Here is a 16,083-nt window from a genome sequence, read left to right as displayed (position 1 = left end):
GATTTCATTCTTTTTTTATGGCTGAGTAGTGTTCCATTGTGTGTGTGTGTATACCACATCTTCTTTATCCAGTTATATCTTGATGGACACTTAGGTTGCTTCCATATCTTAGGTTGCTTCCATATCTTGGCAATTGTAAATAAAGCTGCTATGAATATTAGGTTGCATGTATCTTTTCAAGTTAGTGTTTTTGGTTTTTTCAGATGTATACCCAGGAGCAGAATTGCTGGGTCATATGGTAGTTCTATTTTTAGCTTTTTGAGAAACCTCCATAGTTTTCCACAGTGGCTGCATCAGTTTACATTCCCATCAAGAGTGTATGAAGGTTCCCTCTTCTTCCTGTCCTCGCCAGCGTTTGTTATTTGTGTTCTTTTTGATAATCGCTATTCTGACAGGCGTGAGCTGATATCTCATCATGGTCTTGGTGCGCATTTTCTTGATGGCTGGTAGTGCTGAGTATCTTTTCATGTGCCTGTTGGCCATCTGCATTATCCCTGTTTTTAAATGAGAAGCTTGCCTAACCCATGGGCACCCACTGACAAGGCCAGGCTTTGCAATCCACATACCCCAATGTGATATTTAGTTTCTGGGTTCCCACTAGAGCTATCCTGTAGGATTCCAGGCTGTTTCTTTACCAGCTCAGCCAAGCTTGCTCTGCCTACCCCTTAGGACATACTTTTTGTTACATTGTTGCTAGCCTGCATGGCTTTATTCATTCATTCAACAATTATTTCTACCTTCCTACTGCTCATATGTACCAGGTACTGAGTATTGGGGACCTCACAAGGACCAATCAGATACAGTCCTTGCCTGGATGAAGCTTAAGGTCTAGTGAAAGTGATGGGCATTAATCAATCACATGATAGATATTTAAATAAAACTGTGATGTGTGTCTCAAAGGGGAAATGCACAGAGTGTCATGAGAAGGGGTTAAGGCAACCTCTCTAAAGAGGTGACCCTTGAGATGAGAACTGAAGTTGTTCAGAAAGAGGACTCAGGCACAGAGGGGAGGGAAGCGTGTTCTAAGCAGAAGGACAGTGTGTGCACAGGCTCTAGGGAAGGAGGAAGAATGAAGTGTAAGGGAAACTGAAAGAAGGTCACTGTGGCCAGAGCACATCGAACAAGGAGCCGTGGTTGGAAAAGTCAAGGGCCGTGCAAGGCCTGTGCTCAGTTTGGGGTCTTTGTCTTAAAAGCAATGACAAGCCACTGAGGTGTTTGAGCTAATCAGAGTGGCGGTGTTATCCCCCAAATGCTGTGTGTGGTCCTCCAAACAAGGCTGCTCTTTCCTGAGTTCACTAAAGGGGCTTCTGCTAATGGAGCAACACACTGAGAAAGACAAACTAAGGCATATACATTGGGGCTGGAAACACACCTGGTCGCTCCGTTGAGGCGTGAGGGGTGAGCAAGCCACAGCCTGGCACACCGTGTGAATCACCTCGTTGCTCAAAGTGAAACTTGGTTTGAGACCTTTACACCTGAGGCTGCTCCCAGCCTAACCAATGACAAGGACAGCTTGCTGTCATCCTGGAAGCCTGCTTGCAGCAGGTCTGCTCATTTAGTAAGAATAAGTACTTATCAATAGCGTGAAGGCTGAGTTACTTGTCACCAAAGGCCAATGTTTGTCCGGCTCCTTACTTCAGTTAGGGGCAGAGAATTCTAGGACATAAGCATAATTTTCCACCACCTTAGAATGGAATCCAGACCCCCTAGCTGGCCTGGCAGGCTCTCCACTTCCTGGTCCTGCCGCCCTGCTCAATTTTTCCTCATATTGCTCTCCCTCACTGAGTAGTTGCTCAGTAAACATTTGTTGAGCAAATGGATGTATGAATGCCCACATAACCTTGGACAAGACATAGTCTCTCTCTGGTCAAATTTTTTTTTAAAAGTGAGTTCACATGGGTTTTTTCTAAGGCTCCTTTCAGGCCTAAGGCTCCATGAGATGCAGAATTGGCAGTCATTCAGCAAACACTTGTCAACATGTCCTCTAAGCCAAGATCCATGACAGGCACTGGAGATATCCCTGCCCTTGATATTCTATTCAAAAGTAGGGACAGACATAAAGAGAATAGTTTCAAAATATCATGGCTCATGAATATGAACTCTCTAGTCATAGGAACCACACACAATCCCAACTCCACCACTTTCTTAAGCAAATAATCTCTCAGTGACTCAGTGCCCCCATGAGTCAAATGGAGATGATGGCGCTAACTAACGGAATTTTGTGAGATTTAAATAAGGTGATGTTACTGCTGGCATTGTCTCTGGCACAAACCAGTGCTCAACAAATATTGGTTATGGTCGTCAACAAATGTTGGTTATGGTCGTCAACAAATGATGACAATGACTGACATCAACACAGCATTCAGTGCTCGCGTGTCTGTACCAGTTGTCAGTGGCTTGCGTCTGTTGTGATTACTCAGGACTCATGCCACCCTGGGTGTAAGCTGTTTTGAGCTTGCCTGCTGGATGAAAGCGCCCTGGGAACAGAAGGGAGCTGTACTTGATGCTTAATGTCAGTGGTTCATGGAAGGTGTTCTGGGGAATATGAGGCCAAAGCTAAGCTGTAAGGTAAAGAAGGGCAGACAAAGCCTCCCCTGTCTCCTCTTTGCCCTCTAACAGTGACCAGAGGGATTGTTCAAAAATGCACATTGGAAAAAATAAACAAAAAAGAAAAACCCAAGGCACAGCAGAGCAATTGATTTCTTCCTTAAAACCAGTGACTGTGTGTTGCACTTGGAATAAAATCAAAGCTCCTCACTGGTCTACATAAGCCCTGCATAAGAGCCCTGCATAAGCTAGTCCCATCTTGAGCCACCTTCACCCTTCCCAACCACACTCAGCTGTGTATCCCTACCTCAGGCCCTTTGCACTGGCTGTGCTCTCTGCCAGCAATGCACTTCCCTCCAATCTTCTCATACCTGGCTCCTCTTCAGCATCAGAACTCAGCTCCAATGTCACCTCTGTAGAGAGACCTTCACCAGCCACACTATCTGACATTGTCCCCACTCCTGAATGCCACTCCCAATTTTTCCCCACTGCCATTCACTTTGCAAGCCAAAACCTTGCTTGGTTTCCCTCAAAGCTCTTACCACCATCTGAAATTAGCTCTAGAAGGACAAGAACTTTACCAGTCTCATTCCAGCAGGCCTAGGCACATAGTTGGCCCTCAAAGATATTTTGAATGGACAAATTCCACATCTTTGTAAAAGGCTGAGGTGAGGCAGCATGTTCTGGGAAGTTAGTGCGAAACAATAAAGAGTCACATCAGATCACAGAGAACTTGGATAGAGAGAATGCTCTGGGTCACAGTATCTACCTTGTCTGAGCATAGTGAAAAGTCCAACAGTATCTTATTTCTTTGTCTAAGATAGCCATTTCTCCATCTTGTATTTCGAGAAAGCTTCTCTAGGAGGACACCTGTGTAAATTAATAAAAAGTCAAGATTATAAAATGATTTCCAGTAATCCAGGTTTAGCTCTCTCATGTGGTAATTTCAATGAGGCTAGCAGAAGCCCTTGAGGGTCTCTTTAATGAATAGCTAAACTTGATGTTTAATTAGCATGTCATCACTGGCCCCCAAAGAGGCTCAAACTATAGCTTAGTGCTCATCCAAATTATTCAAAAGTCTGACTTTGTAGGGTTTGGGTTTTTAAATATTACACATAAATGGCAAGAAGTTATCCACAGGCACCACAATCAGAACCCACTTGCCAATCTTATACTCTCTTCCTAGCAGGTTATGATTTGCACACAGCTGCTCCTCAATCCCAAATTAATAGCAAGACAAGCAGCAGACCCCCCCACACCCACATGCATGGTGTGTGTGGTTAGTGTGTTGGATTGGTGCCACAGTGCCCGTCTGGGGGAGAACAAGTCAACAGCTGGAGGGACTGTAACTGCCACTGAAAAGGACCTGGGAGGCAGGTGAAAGGGAAGCGGTGTTTTTCACAGTTAAGCCCTGCTGTTGATGCATGAACCCCCCTCTTGCTTTTGATCCCAAAATTGTGTATTGACAGGTGGGAACAAGAAGCCTGGACCTTGCCAAGCTGCTTCCTGTGGTCTTCCGGTAGTCCTGATGGGTCTGAGGCCGGGGGGATCACTTGGTCCCCACTAGTCACACACATGCACATCCTACAAATGGCAAAGTCCTGTGGAACAGTCTCTGCCTTAACAGCCTCCATCTGAAATTAAATCCTCCCTTCCCCCAGTTTCTCCTTGCTCCAATCTCCCTCTTACAGCCCATTCTCATTATCTTATCTCCTGTTCAAAACCCTTCCATGGCTCCTCTTCTAGGTCTCCTATGAACTGAACTCAGCCCCTCTTCCAACATCCATAATGCATGTGCCCCTAGACTCAGCCAAAGTGGACCAGAGGACAGTTCAGCCAGACAAACTAGGGCCCTGCTAACCAGCCAGCAGTGTCTGCAAAACCGGTACTTCTCAACTACTAATAACGTACGTTCCAACCACTGGAAATTGGTTAAAATGAAGATCTTAATTCAGGAGGTCTTGAGCAGGATTCAAGATTCTGCATTTCTCTATCAAGTTCCCAGATCCTGTGGCTGTTGCTGGTCCCTGCGCTGCATGTTGAGCAGCAAAGTACTGTGTCGCCTTTTTAATGTCTAATGTCTATGTGAGGGGTGAATGCTGCATTCAAAACAGCTTTATTATGTTAACTCTATAAAGTCATCATTTTTGTAGATCAGAAAGTCAATTTCATTTGGTTCAACCTGATCTCAGAATCCTAGGCAACATACGTTGGAGCGAGGAGGAGGCAAGACACTTCAGATCAAAATTCTAAACATGTTAAGCTTGCATCAGAGCACAGGCTCTCCCCCATGCTTGCCAGCCTCTCTCTCACAGCGCCCGGTCCCTCTGGAATCCCACCCAGTGGAGCACCCGAGAGACATCTTCCTGCCTTTTCCAGTCTTACAAGTTGGAGAGGGGAATCACTCCATGGGATTGCCTTCCACCTCCCTGCTCTCCAAGGCCTAGTTCTCAGAACATGCTGAAATGTCAAGGCCTGCTTCAGCACTAGCACGTCCCCAGGTGGCTTTGCAAGTCACCTGATGGGAAGATCTTAGCAGATGGCAGGACGTGTTTTGGTTCTCATCAAGAAGCTTACTCAACTCAGAAAGGAGGTGTGGCAGGTGCCCCCATAGCTCCTGGTTCTCCACCTGCAGAAAGTCCTGGCTGCGTGGGCAGGAAGCAGGCAGACGAGATTGCTGAGCAGAGGCCCGATCAGCCTGCCGGGCCTGAGTCCTGCACAGGCAGAGCTAACTCACTAGCCTCTGCCTATCACTGGCTTTTTGATGGCAGAGTAGCTGCTGCATTAAACCGTCTGCCAGCACTGGAAAAACTCACAAGACGTGAAGAAGCAACAAACAAATAGGATATTTCAAGAGCAGCAACAAGTTCTCCCTCCATGAGCCGTGCTACTGACTCAAGATGTTCAGGATATTCTCAGACTCAGGGCACCACCCACCTGAGTGGACACTGATGGGATGCTGATGCTCATGGATAATGTCGCCCTGGTTCTCCACGCCAGCTCCTCTCTAGCTGGAGAGCTTTAAACAAGTACCAGTACCTTGTTCCCACCCCCAAATCAATCAAATCAGAATTTAGGGGGTGGAGGGTCAGGCATAGGTGGGTTTTCTAAGTACCCAGGTGAACTGGATGCACAGCAAAGGTTGAAATTCACTGTGTTAGAGATGTTTTTTTCAAAGATCAAGGAAAAGTACCTTTATTTGATCATTGACTTTCTCAGCTTCTAAAAACTTCACCTCCTTTTTAAATTCAATACAGGATGTTGGTAATAATGAATACTCTTTATACTTTCAGAGTCATAAATCACTTTTACATCCACTATCTTATTAGATTCTCAAATCAGCCTGTGGAAAATGCTAATACCATTATAGAAAGATATATGCTGGGCTTGCTGTAACATTGTTTACAAGAGACAAAAAAAATGGAAACAACCTAAAAACTAGTGAGAGGGCATTCATGCATTGGAGAATTCTATTAGAATTAGAAAGCCATTAGAAAGACTTAGGTAAGTAGGTCTGCACACATTGACTTAGAAAGATAGCTGTAAACCATTTTTAAGTTAAAAAAGTTAAGTTCAAAATTATGATGATTCCATTTTTTTTATTTTTGACTTTTTAACAACTTTTTTGAAATATCTTTGATATATAAAGGTTATATATATTTTAGATGTACAATTTGATGTTTTGATATATGTACACATTGTGAAAATCTCACCACAACCAAACTAAATAACATATTCTTCACCCCTGCATAGTTACTATTGTATGTGTGTGTGTGTTAAGAAGATTTAATTTAGGACCTGCATTTTTAACAAATTTCAAATATACAATACAATCTTGTTAATTATCATCACCGTGCCCATTTTTTAATCAAGATATTTGGCTTTTTGCTGTTGAGTTATATGAGTTCCTTATATATTTTGGATATTAACCCCTTATCAGATACATGCTTTGCAAATATTTTATTCTTTTCTGTAGCTTGCCTTGTTTTCTTTGCTGTGCAGAAACTTTCTAGTTTGATACAATCCTGCTTGTCTATTTTTGCTTTTATTGCCTGCACTTTTTGCTGTAATAACCAAAAAAAAATCATTGTCAAGACCAATGTCCAAAAAAAATGTTTCCTATGTTTTCCTCTTATAGTTTTATAGATTTAGGTTTTACATGTAAGTCTTTAATCCATTTGGGGTTGATTTCTGTATGTGGTATGAGATGAGGGTCCAGGATCATTCTTCTGCATGGGATATCCAGTTTTCCCAGCATCATTTGTTGGAGAGACTAACCTTTCTCCATTATGTGTTCTTGGCATCCATGTTGTAGACCATTTGACCATAAGTGTGTGGATTTATTTCAGGGTTCTCTGTTCTGTTCCATTGGTCTATACATATGTATTTATACACTATAGCTGTGAAATACCTTTTAGAACCAGGAAATGTAATGCTTCTAGCTTTGTTCATCTTGCTCAAGATTGCTTTGACTATTTCAGGGTCTTTTGTAGTCCCAAATGAATTTTAGGATTTTTTTTCTGTTTCTGTAGGATGCCATTAGAATTTTGATAGGGATTGCATTGAATCTGTAGATCACTTGTAGTAGGACAGACATTTCAGCAACATTAAGTCTTCAAACCCATGAACATGAGGTTGTCCTTCCATTTATCATCTTTAATTTCCTTCATCAGTGTTTTACAGTTTTCAGTGTACAAGTTGTTTACTTCTTTGGTTGAGGTTATTCCTAAGTATTTTATTATTTTTGCTGCTATTGTGTAAATGGAATTGTTTTCTTAATTTCCTTTTCCCATAGTCCACTGTTAGTCCATAGAAATGCCACCAATTTTTGTGTACTCAATTTGTATCCTGCAATTTTGCTGAATTCATTTATCAGTGCCAACAGTTTTTTGTTGTGGTTGAGTGTTTAGTATGTTTTCCATTATGATTATTTCATCCACAAACAGAGACAATTTTATTTCTTCCTTTCTGATTTGTATGCCTTTTATCTCTTTGCCTTGTCTAATTGCTCTGCCTAGACTAAGTTGAATAGAAGTGGCAAGAGTGGGCATTCTTACCTTGTGCTGTATATTAGAGGAAAGCTTTTCAGTGTTTCCCCATTAATTTTGATGTTAGCTGTGGAATTTTCATGTATGGCCTCTATTGTATTGATGTAAGTTCCTTCTGTTTTGTGGAGATTTTTAATCACGGATGGTCAATTTTGTCAAATGCCTCTTCTGAATCTATCAAGATGGTCACGTGGGGTTTATCTTTTATTATGTTAATTTGGTATGTCACATAGATTGATTTTCATAGGTTGAACAATCCTTGCATCCCAGGAATAAATTCTACTTGGTTATAGTGTATAATCCCTTTAGCACGCTGTTGAGTTTGGTTTGCTCGTAATTTATTAAAGATTTTTGCATCTATGTTCATTAGGGATATTGGCCTTTAGTTCTCTTTTCTTGCAGTGTCTTTGTCTGGCTTTGGTATCAGGATGATGCTGGACTCATAAAATGAGTTTGGAAGTGTTCCCTCTTCTTTGATTTTTTGGAAGATTTTAAAAAGGATTGGTATGAATTCTTCTTTGAGTGATTGGTGTAATGCACCCGCAAATCCATCTGATCCAAGGCTTTTCTTTGCTGAGAGATTTTTGATTACTACTTCAATCACCTTAATTGTACTCATCTTTCAGGTTTCTGTTTCTTCGTGATTCAGTCTTGGTAGGTTGTATGTTTCTAGGAATTTATCCATTCACTTCTAGGAATTTATTCATACATGAGAATGTGTGTGTGATTTATAAGAACAGAAAAATATGTGGAAGGATGTATACCAAACTGTTAATAGTCATAATTGCTTGGGCTGGGATTATGAGAAAGAGGTGGGAAGAGGGAACTTTTTTCCAACTTCTCTTTTAGTTTGATACAAAAATTATACTTCCATACTGTTAAAAAAAATCTATTTTAAAACCACAGCCTGAAATGAATGCACAACGGCTCAAGAGGCAGATGGCTGATCCTCACTGAATGAGAAGCAAGTTAAGTCCTGCACAATCAGATGACCTGGGGAGGTTGGTCCAACAGGAGCCTAAGCCATCCACTCTCTCTCCATCCAGAGCACTGCATCTTGCAGGCTGACCGGTCTCCTCTCAGAGTCACTGAGCTGACTCAGGTCCTAGCAGTTCCCTGCTCCCCCGTGGCCATGGGGAAGATTTACTCGCTGCCAATGGCAGCTGTTGGTGCAGCCTGGAAAGCACGTCCACCCCTATAGGGCAGTTTTGCTCCTAATAAGAAAAATTCACTTCTCCCACACTTTAGGGGAAATGTCCAGGAATGGAGCCAGAGCCAGATGGGCACCGAGCTTATTAAAGGCATGATTGTTACCAGAAAACATTTGCAAATATGTATGTGGGTATTTTCGTGTATGTGTATGTGTGCGTGCATTTTACTCAAACACACACACGCAGTATCTCTGAAATCTCTTCAATAATAAGATTGTCTTTCCAATTGTCCTACAACAGACTTTACAGTTTACCCTTGTGTGGGGTGGATATGCTGTGCCTCACATCTTTTTAATGCTAGATTGTTGTTCTTATTATTGCTTTTCCCTCCCGCCAGGTGCAGCTCATCCACTATAACCACGAGCTATATACAAATGTGACAGAAGCTGCGAAGAGCCCAAACGGATTGGTGGTAGTTTCTATATTTATAAAAGTAAGTTCATTGTGTTCCTTCATTCTGCTCTCCTCGCCATTACCGTTCCAGTCAGAGTATCAGTTTACAGCCATGTTGGATCTCAGAAATAACAAAAGGACTAATGTTCCCCATGCCTAAGAAAAGCTGCAGGGTGATGATTTTTATGTCCATGAGATCCATGAAAAATGAAGTCCCTTTCAGTGAGATGCAAAAACACTGAGTTCCATTTTAGAGCACTGGGGCCTGAGGATTTGGATGGCTTTTGTCCTCGAGGAAAAAAAAGATGCTGGGTCCAGGGCCAGGCTTTAGGTCCCACTCATGCAGAAAACTCAGAAGGAAGCAATAGAAGGTAAGGGGGGTTCTCACTGAGACCCCACGGGATTAAAGTCCTGTTCATCGGTTGACCCTCAGCAAAAGAAATAAAAGGAAAATGTGAGATATCCCTTCCCTCCAGACACTGCACTAAACAGCTCCCTTCAGCTTCCCCCAGTCGCTCTGTGTATCATCCTTCCTTCTCAGTGTCCCTCTCCCTCGTAGGCATCCCTGTGGCTAATTAAGCAAAGGTCACCTGTGCTTTCTTTATGACATTCTGGGTAAGCTCCACATCTCCTTAAGAGTCATCATCAACAACAAATCTCCAACCAAGCAAATTCTCATTTATTAAAAAGTAATTACTTTTAACGGTTTGACAGATGTTAAGTGAAACAGGTATGCAAGTAAAAAAAAGAAATTGTCTTTCCAACAGAAAAAACATAAAGTGGAAAAAAAAAAAAAAAGCAGCAGCCTGTGGCAGTTCCAACAGGTGGCATTCACTGTGCTAGCAGTGACTTCCCTTGGGAAGTTTTAGCCAGATCATTAGAGGACATATTCTTGTCAGAACTTGGAATCTGATGACAACTAATGGAAATTCAGCATTTGACACCAGGTTGAGCTCTGGTGATGATGTCATTACCACTCAGACACACAGGGGCAAAGCCAGGCATTACTTCCTCTCCCTCCTCAAAAGCATCACCCTTTGCAACAGGTGCTTTGCCCTGCCTGGTCACCCCTCTCAAGACTCCACACTTCCTCCTAACCTCCTTTCCCTCACCTGGGTCAGGGCAGGCCTTTTTGGGGTCCCAGCAGAGCTGAACATTGGACAGGAGCATTAATGACACATTGCTGCCACTGGCCATGAACCCCAAACTCCTCTAGCTTATCAGTGGCCAAAATAGGAAGGGGATTTTGACCAGAGAAGCATGTTTTTAGGCCATCATGCCTTCTTAATACCTGATGTGACTTCCCCCAGAGAAACTGGTCCTGGGACAGTCAGCTCCTGCCTCTTGGCATCATCACAAGCTCTGTTATGATAAACAGTAGATTCCTGAATGCCAGGCACAGAGATAGATACGTTCTTTACATGTATTTACTCACTGAACCCTGATTATAAACCTGTGGGGTGGGCATCAGTGTCCCTATCTTGCAAATAAGAAAAATGGTTCAGAGAATCTTCGGCATTCCATCCAAGCTCGTGTAGTTCATAACAGCCCATCAGGGAAGGAACCCGGGTCTTGCTTGACGTTAATACTAATGACCTTATTCACATAGCTGGGAAGAAGCGAGAAAACAACCCTTAGAAACTTCTCAGGTGCGAGGGCATAGCGCAGTGGCAGAGTATGTGCTTAGCACACATAAGGTCCTGGGTTCAATCCCCAGTGCCTCCACTCAAATAAATAAATAAAAACCTAATCCCCACCTAAGAAAACAAACAAACGAAACAAAAAACCATAAAAAAAACCCTCTTCCCTCACATCCCCACGTTGCCCACAAACACAGGACAAATACCTGTATCCCTCAACCAGCCCCAGTTATGACAGTGATAACCAACTGATGTGTTCAGCCTGGACCACACTCGTTGTTATGGAGCCTGCAGACATATCACAACACTGTGCTGTGCGTGTCCAGGGGCTCCCACCCGCTGTGGCTTTCCCAGCGCCAGACCTTCCATGAGTAACTCTCGTGGCCAGTGTGAGAGCTGCCCAACAGCTCCTGACCTTCGGTGGCTGCCTCAGCCTTGTCCACTGACTAGGCTTCACTCTGCTCAGAGACCCTGAGTCAGTGAATGTCCTCCTGGAAGTGCCGGCACATTATAGCTGACGGGGTAATTGATTCGCCAGGAATTCAGCCTCCTCAACTGCAAACTACTGGTGTGTTTCACGAGCTGCTGCAGAGACACTCGCTCCACTGAGATTACTGACGCGAGTCCCGGCTGCTTCCCTGCGGGTCGTTGGGTGGAACTTACACCCCAGACCCTGAGGCCAGTGAGAGGGTGGTGACTAGCAATCCTGTATCTTCCTCGGGCCAGTCTGGCCCCTGGGGGTGCTTCCGTTCTTTCCCTGAGCAAACCTGATGCTTTCTGGCTAGATCTCAAAATAAGCCATAGCATTTCTATCTTTGTCCAACATACTCAACTCCCAGATGCTCCACCGTGAGTTATCCAAGCTGTGAGTTGTCATTCACTCATCCCCAAACACCGACTGAGCGTGGGACAAGGGCCAGCCTTGTGCTGAGCACCGGTACCTACCAGAAATGACGTGAACAAAGCCCTGGGTTTTCTAAGCCACACAGTCCTCTGCTCCTTCTGATCTTTCTGCCTCCCTTTCCCAGCTCCCTGCAGGGTAGGCAGGAACAGAAAATGAGAGGCCCGATATCTAGGTCAGCTGAGCCCTAGAGATGTTGCCCTGGCCAAAAGCTGAGCCATAAAAGGGTTAGAGTTGTTGGTTAAAATAAGAGATTTGTTTATCTGTGGGTTTTACTTATCTCTGTCCCCTCCTAATCCGCCACCCTTCCTATGAGCACAGAGAACTGAGATTTGGCTATAATTGCTGCTCAATCACACACCATTAACTTCCCACTTAAGCTCACTTATACCAAGTACATATTTTATCCTCTCACCCACACAGCCAACACACTAGAGCCCACAAATCATCTGTGCACACTTTGGAAATTTTTCAATTATTTTTAATCAGCGCAAAAGGGTCCGGTCCCAACGTTAGCTCTGCCCAGACTCACCGGGTACCAGGAACCCCAGGCACCGATTAAGGGACATGGCAGATTCCTTACCTGCCATGACAGTGTATTTTTGGCTCTCCCTTCATGGGGTGTATCCGCATAAACAGGCAGCTTCAGGCTGTCTTTTAAATAGCAGAAGAGGATGTCAAAGTAGAGATCGGATTTGGCACTAAAGCTTCCAGGGAGCGGCAGTGTTTGATTTGGGACTTTTCTCTGTTTCAGGGGTGGGATTTTTACCTCCACTGAACACTGTCACTCACCAGGCTCCCCTTGGTGTATGTCTCACCACAACAACACACCCAGGAAAACGTGTGGGAAAGGAAAGACAGATGGGGGGAAAGTAAACAGTCTGCGCTTTCTCTAAACTAAAAATTACCTGTTGCTTATCTAATAATAATAATCATCTGCTGTGATTTTTCCAACCCTCCGAATAAATCAGATTTAAAATGCGGATGTGTCACAACATCCGATTAGCAGCTGAGGCGTAAATTACCGAGCAGAGCCGAGAGAGGTAGGAGAGAAATAACTAAGATGAACAGTGGCACCATGGGAAAGGCTGAGTGAAAAGAGAGTGTTTAAGAAAACAGTCTACACAGTTATGTGTGGGCACATCACAGTCTCCAAACGGTGGTTCTCTGGCTAAAGCCCCTGGAAGCTTAGTTTGTTCACAAAGAAGGAATTTAGAGACCTGAAGGCACAGACATAAGATGAGAACTGATCCCTGAACATCGAGTAAAATGTGTCACCCATAGTAGGCACTTGGGAAATACTTATCGGATGGATGGATGGATGGATGGACAGACAGATGGATGATTGACTGGATGACATGGCTTATTATATATTTGATTCATGTAATAATGAGCAGTGATATAATAAGATTCTGTATTATTTCTTAGAGATCTTTTTCGTCTCCTGATACCACTGTTGTGGGTACTTTTTCCCTTTCATTCTCTTCTTACATAACTACCCCCCCCCCGATATGTCCCTCCCACTCCCTACTTAAAACTCTTTGATGGTTTCCCATCCCTACAGAATAAAGTTGAAATGCCCTAACATGACATTCAAAGTGTGACGTGACCTAGCCCTTGTCTACCTCTCTATCCTTGCCTCTCATCCCTCCCCCGTATTCTTACCTCCAACGACACTGAGATACTCAACCAAACATGACTAGTTTCTCCCATGTCCGTGAATGCCCAACCCTCCATGTGTCCTGGCTTCCCTCACCCTTCCTCCTTTTCCACACTCTACTATCAAGCACTTTGTTAACTTCCACCCATCCTTCCAGACTCAGCCCAGACCGTGGCTCCTCAGAGTCCCCAGCTGGGTGGTCTTCTACTGTCATCACACCTATAACTACCATAGCACTCTTGACACTAAATGATAACCATTGGTCTACTTACCTGTCGCCTTTCTCCAGACTGGGGTTTCTGTAAAGTAGATTCTGTATATTTGATCTCTGAATCTCCGGCCATCACAGTGTTTGGAGCATGGCAGGCACTCACTAAATATGAGTGAATAAGTAAGTGTGTGGAGACAATGTTTATCCTGGGATAGTGCCACCCAGTTATTAATATTTTCTTTTCTCCCCTAGGTTTCTGACTCATCAAACCCATTCCTTAATCGAATGCTCAACAGAGATACTATCACAAGAATAACATATAAAAGTAAGTTTGCTTCAGTTTCCTTACAGCAAGTATTCTATAAAGGTCCATCTTGTCTGAAGGCAGAAAGCCAGAACTGATGATCTCCAAGGGCCCCTTTCAGCTTCATGATCCTTTAATTCTATAGAAAGTCACTCTGGAGAGCCAGGGTTGGCTAAGAAGCAACTCATTTCAAACAGAAGTCCCCAGAGTGCCTTTATCATCCAAGCCCGTCTAAGGCAATAATGATTATTATGATGATGGTCATCATTATCCTGTGGATTGGTAATGGGCTAGGGGACCCTACTAGCTGACAGATGCCACCATGTCAGCTGGCCACATTTGGGGCTTTGCCAATTATGTGATTGAAAAAGCACTCACCAGGTGGTTTGGATTCAACTTCAACAAATACAAAGGCCCCCAGCTGGACCACATCTCCCTCTCTGTGTCACTAGGTCTCCCTTTCAGGGAGGCAGGGTGGCATTTTTCATCATCCCCATGTGTGGTTCACTGATCTAGAGAACTCTGTCCAGTTTTCTTGGGTTTCTAGGGGTTTTATCCCCAGAATCCTTAAGTGGAAAAGACAGAACAGTGCAGAGTTGAAGGGAAATGAGAGAATGGATGCTACTGTCTTCAGCAGCAATCCCAGAAGTTGCAGGCTTTGGGAACAGTTATAGGAAATAGCACATGCCAAGGGCTGAAAGAAAACAGTACAGGAAAAAAATTTTAACAATTAGGAGTGAGCAGGAAAGTGGAATTCAAGTCCTGACTCTGTCCTTAAGCAAGGAGCTTCCTCACTTTGACTCTGTTTCCTCATTTGTAAAGTGAAGAAGTTAAACTTCAGTTTCTTAAAGTCCTTCTAAGACTAGGATCCTGAATCTGATTATCACAAAAGTAAAAACGCAGCACACAAACCTAATATTCCACATCCTCTTGGCGTGTGCTCCACCCAGTGAGGTGGAGGACACTGCTGTTCCTGCCTCCACTGGTGATGGGGAAAGGCAGAGTGAATGCCTCCAGATCTCACCTTGGACTGCTGGAGGGAAAGTATGGAGAACCCTCCCCTCATTCATTTATTCATTCATTCAGCCAACATTCCCTGCATGCTTGCCTCATAACAGGCACCAAGTGAGGCTCCTAGAATATAAAAATGGACCAGACACCAGCCCTTCCCACACAGCGCTTCCATATGAATTCACTCCCATGTGAAGAGGTTGGTGTGGCGGTGATGAATGAACCTGGAGAATCTCCTAGAAGAATAAATTATCTCCAGAACCATCCTGCCTATCCTCAGCAGCGCCCCCATGGGGTCCTCTCTAAGTTCAAACTTAGATTGCTCATTTCTGTCTTGTGTGCAAATACATTTTATAACTGCCCATAAAAGATTATAAGTCTTTTAGCTTTTTTGATTAAAAGAGCGTAAAAATTAAATAAAATGTTTTCAAATAAGCTTGATGCAGTTTAGAGACCGTGAAAAGCCATGAAATCACACATTAAGCCCCAACACGCAATTGAACAGATTGCCAGCTGCAAAGTCAATCATTAGTGGGACTTTCCTCCCCACCCTACCCCCAGCTCTGGTCTGATTAATATTAAGTGACGTGGCTGCTGCCAAAGATGAAAGCATCCACGTGTGTCTGTGCGGGGGGAAGGTGGCCTTTCTTAGGACCAGGTATCGATTCTGGTGCAAATAGGGGTTGGAGAATCAAGGTGACAGATCTTGTTGGGACCAGTGATGAATAGCCATTTTGTGGCTAAGGGAAACTTCAGCTTCATCTACTTCAAGTGAGATATCCCTGCTGACACCCCCATCAGGTCCATGAGAACCAAGGACACACCTGGGCAATAGCTGAAGTGGGTAGCAGTCTTTAAACCAAAGACCTTCATTCACTTGTTCACTCACTCACTCTGCACATTTTTACTGAGTGGCTCCGGAGTGCCAGGAGATAGACTAGTAGAACACGTTTCCTGTCCATGAGGCAGGCGCTCGCCCTCTAGTCATGGAGACAGACATACTATAGTGTTTCATGAAGATTTGTGTAACAAGTACAATGTGTGAGAAATATGAACAGAACTCTTTGAGGTCACAGAAAGTCTGCCTACAATTCATGGCAAGTTTGTACTTAGCAATTGCCTTTCAAATAAGGACTGAGTAGATGATGACCATTTGG

The 16,083-nt window shown here is 43.7% G+C and overlaps 1 protein-coding gene across 3 annotated transcripts in view; it reads left to right on the top strand.

The window, feature by feature from the left end:
- Nucleotides 1–16,083, top strand: part of CA10 (carbonic anhydrase 10) — a 529,816-nt gene that overhangs the window by 497,454 nt on the left and 16,279 nt on the right. For all 3 annotated transcript variants that reach the window (XM_031468110.2, XM_064494943.1, XM_064494945.1), the window contains exons 6-7: nt 9,144–9,239; nt 13,864–13,936. In XM_031468110.2, coding sequence (XP_031323970.1) covers nt 9,144–9,239; nt 13,864–13,936 — 169 coding nt within the window. The remainder of the gene's footprint in view (nt 1–9,143; nt 9,240–13,863; nt 13,937–16,083) is intronic.

This window comes from Camelus dromedarius, chromosome 16 (genome assembly GCF_036321535.1).
Source record: "Camelus dromedarius isolate mCamDro1 chromosome 16, mCamDro1.pat, whole genome shotgun sequence".
Lineage (NCBI taxonomy): Eukaryota > Metazoa > Chordata > Mammalia > Artiodactyla > Camelidae > Camelus > Camelus dromedarius.
The sequence above is the reverse complement of the archived record's forward strand: the minus strand, read 5'-3'. Positions and strand labels throughout refer to the sequence as shown.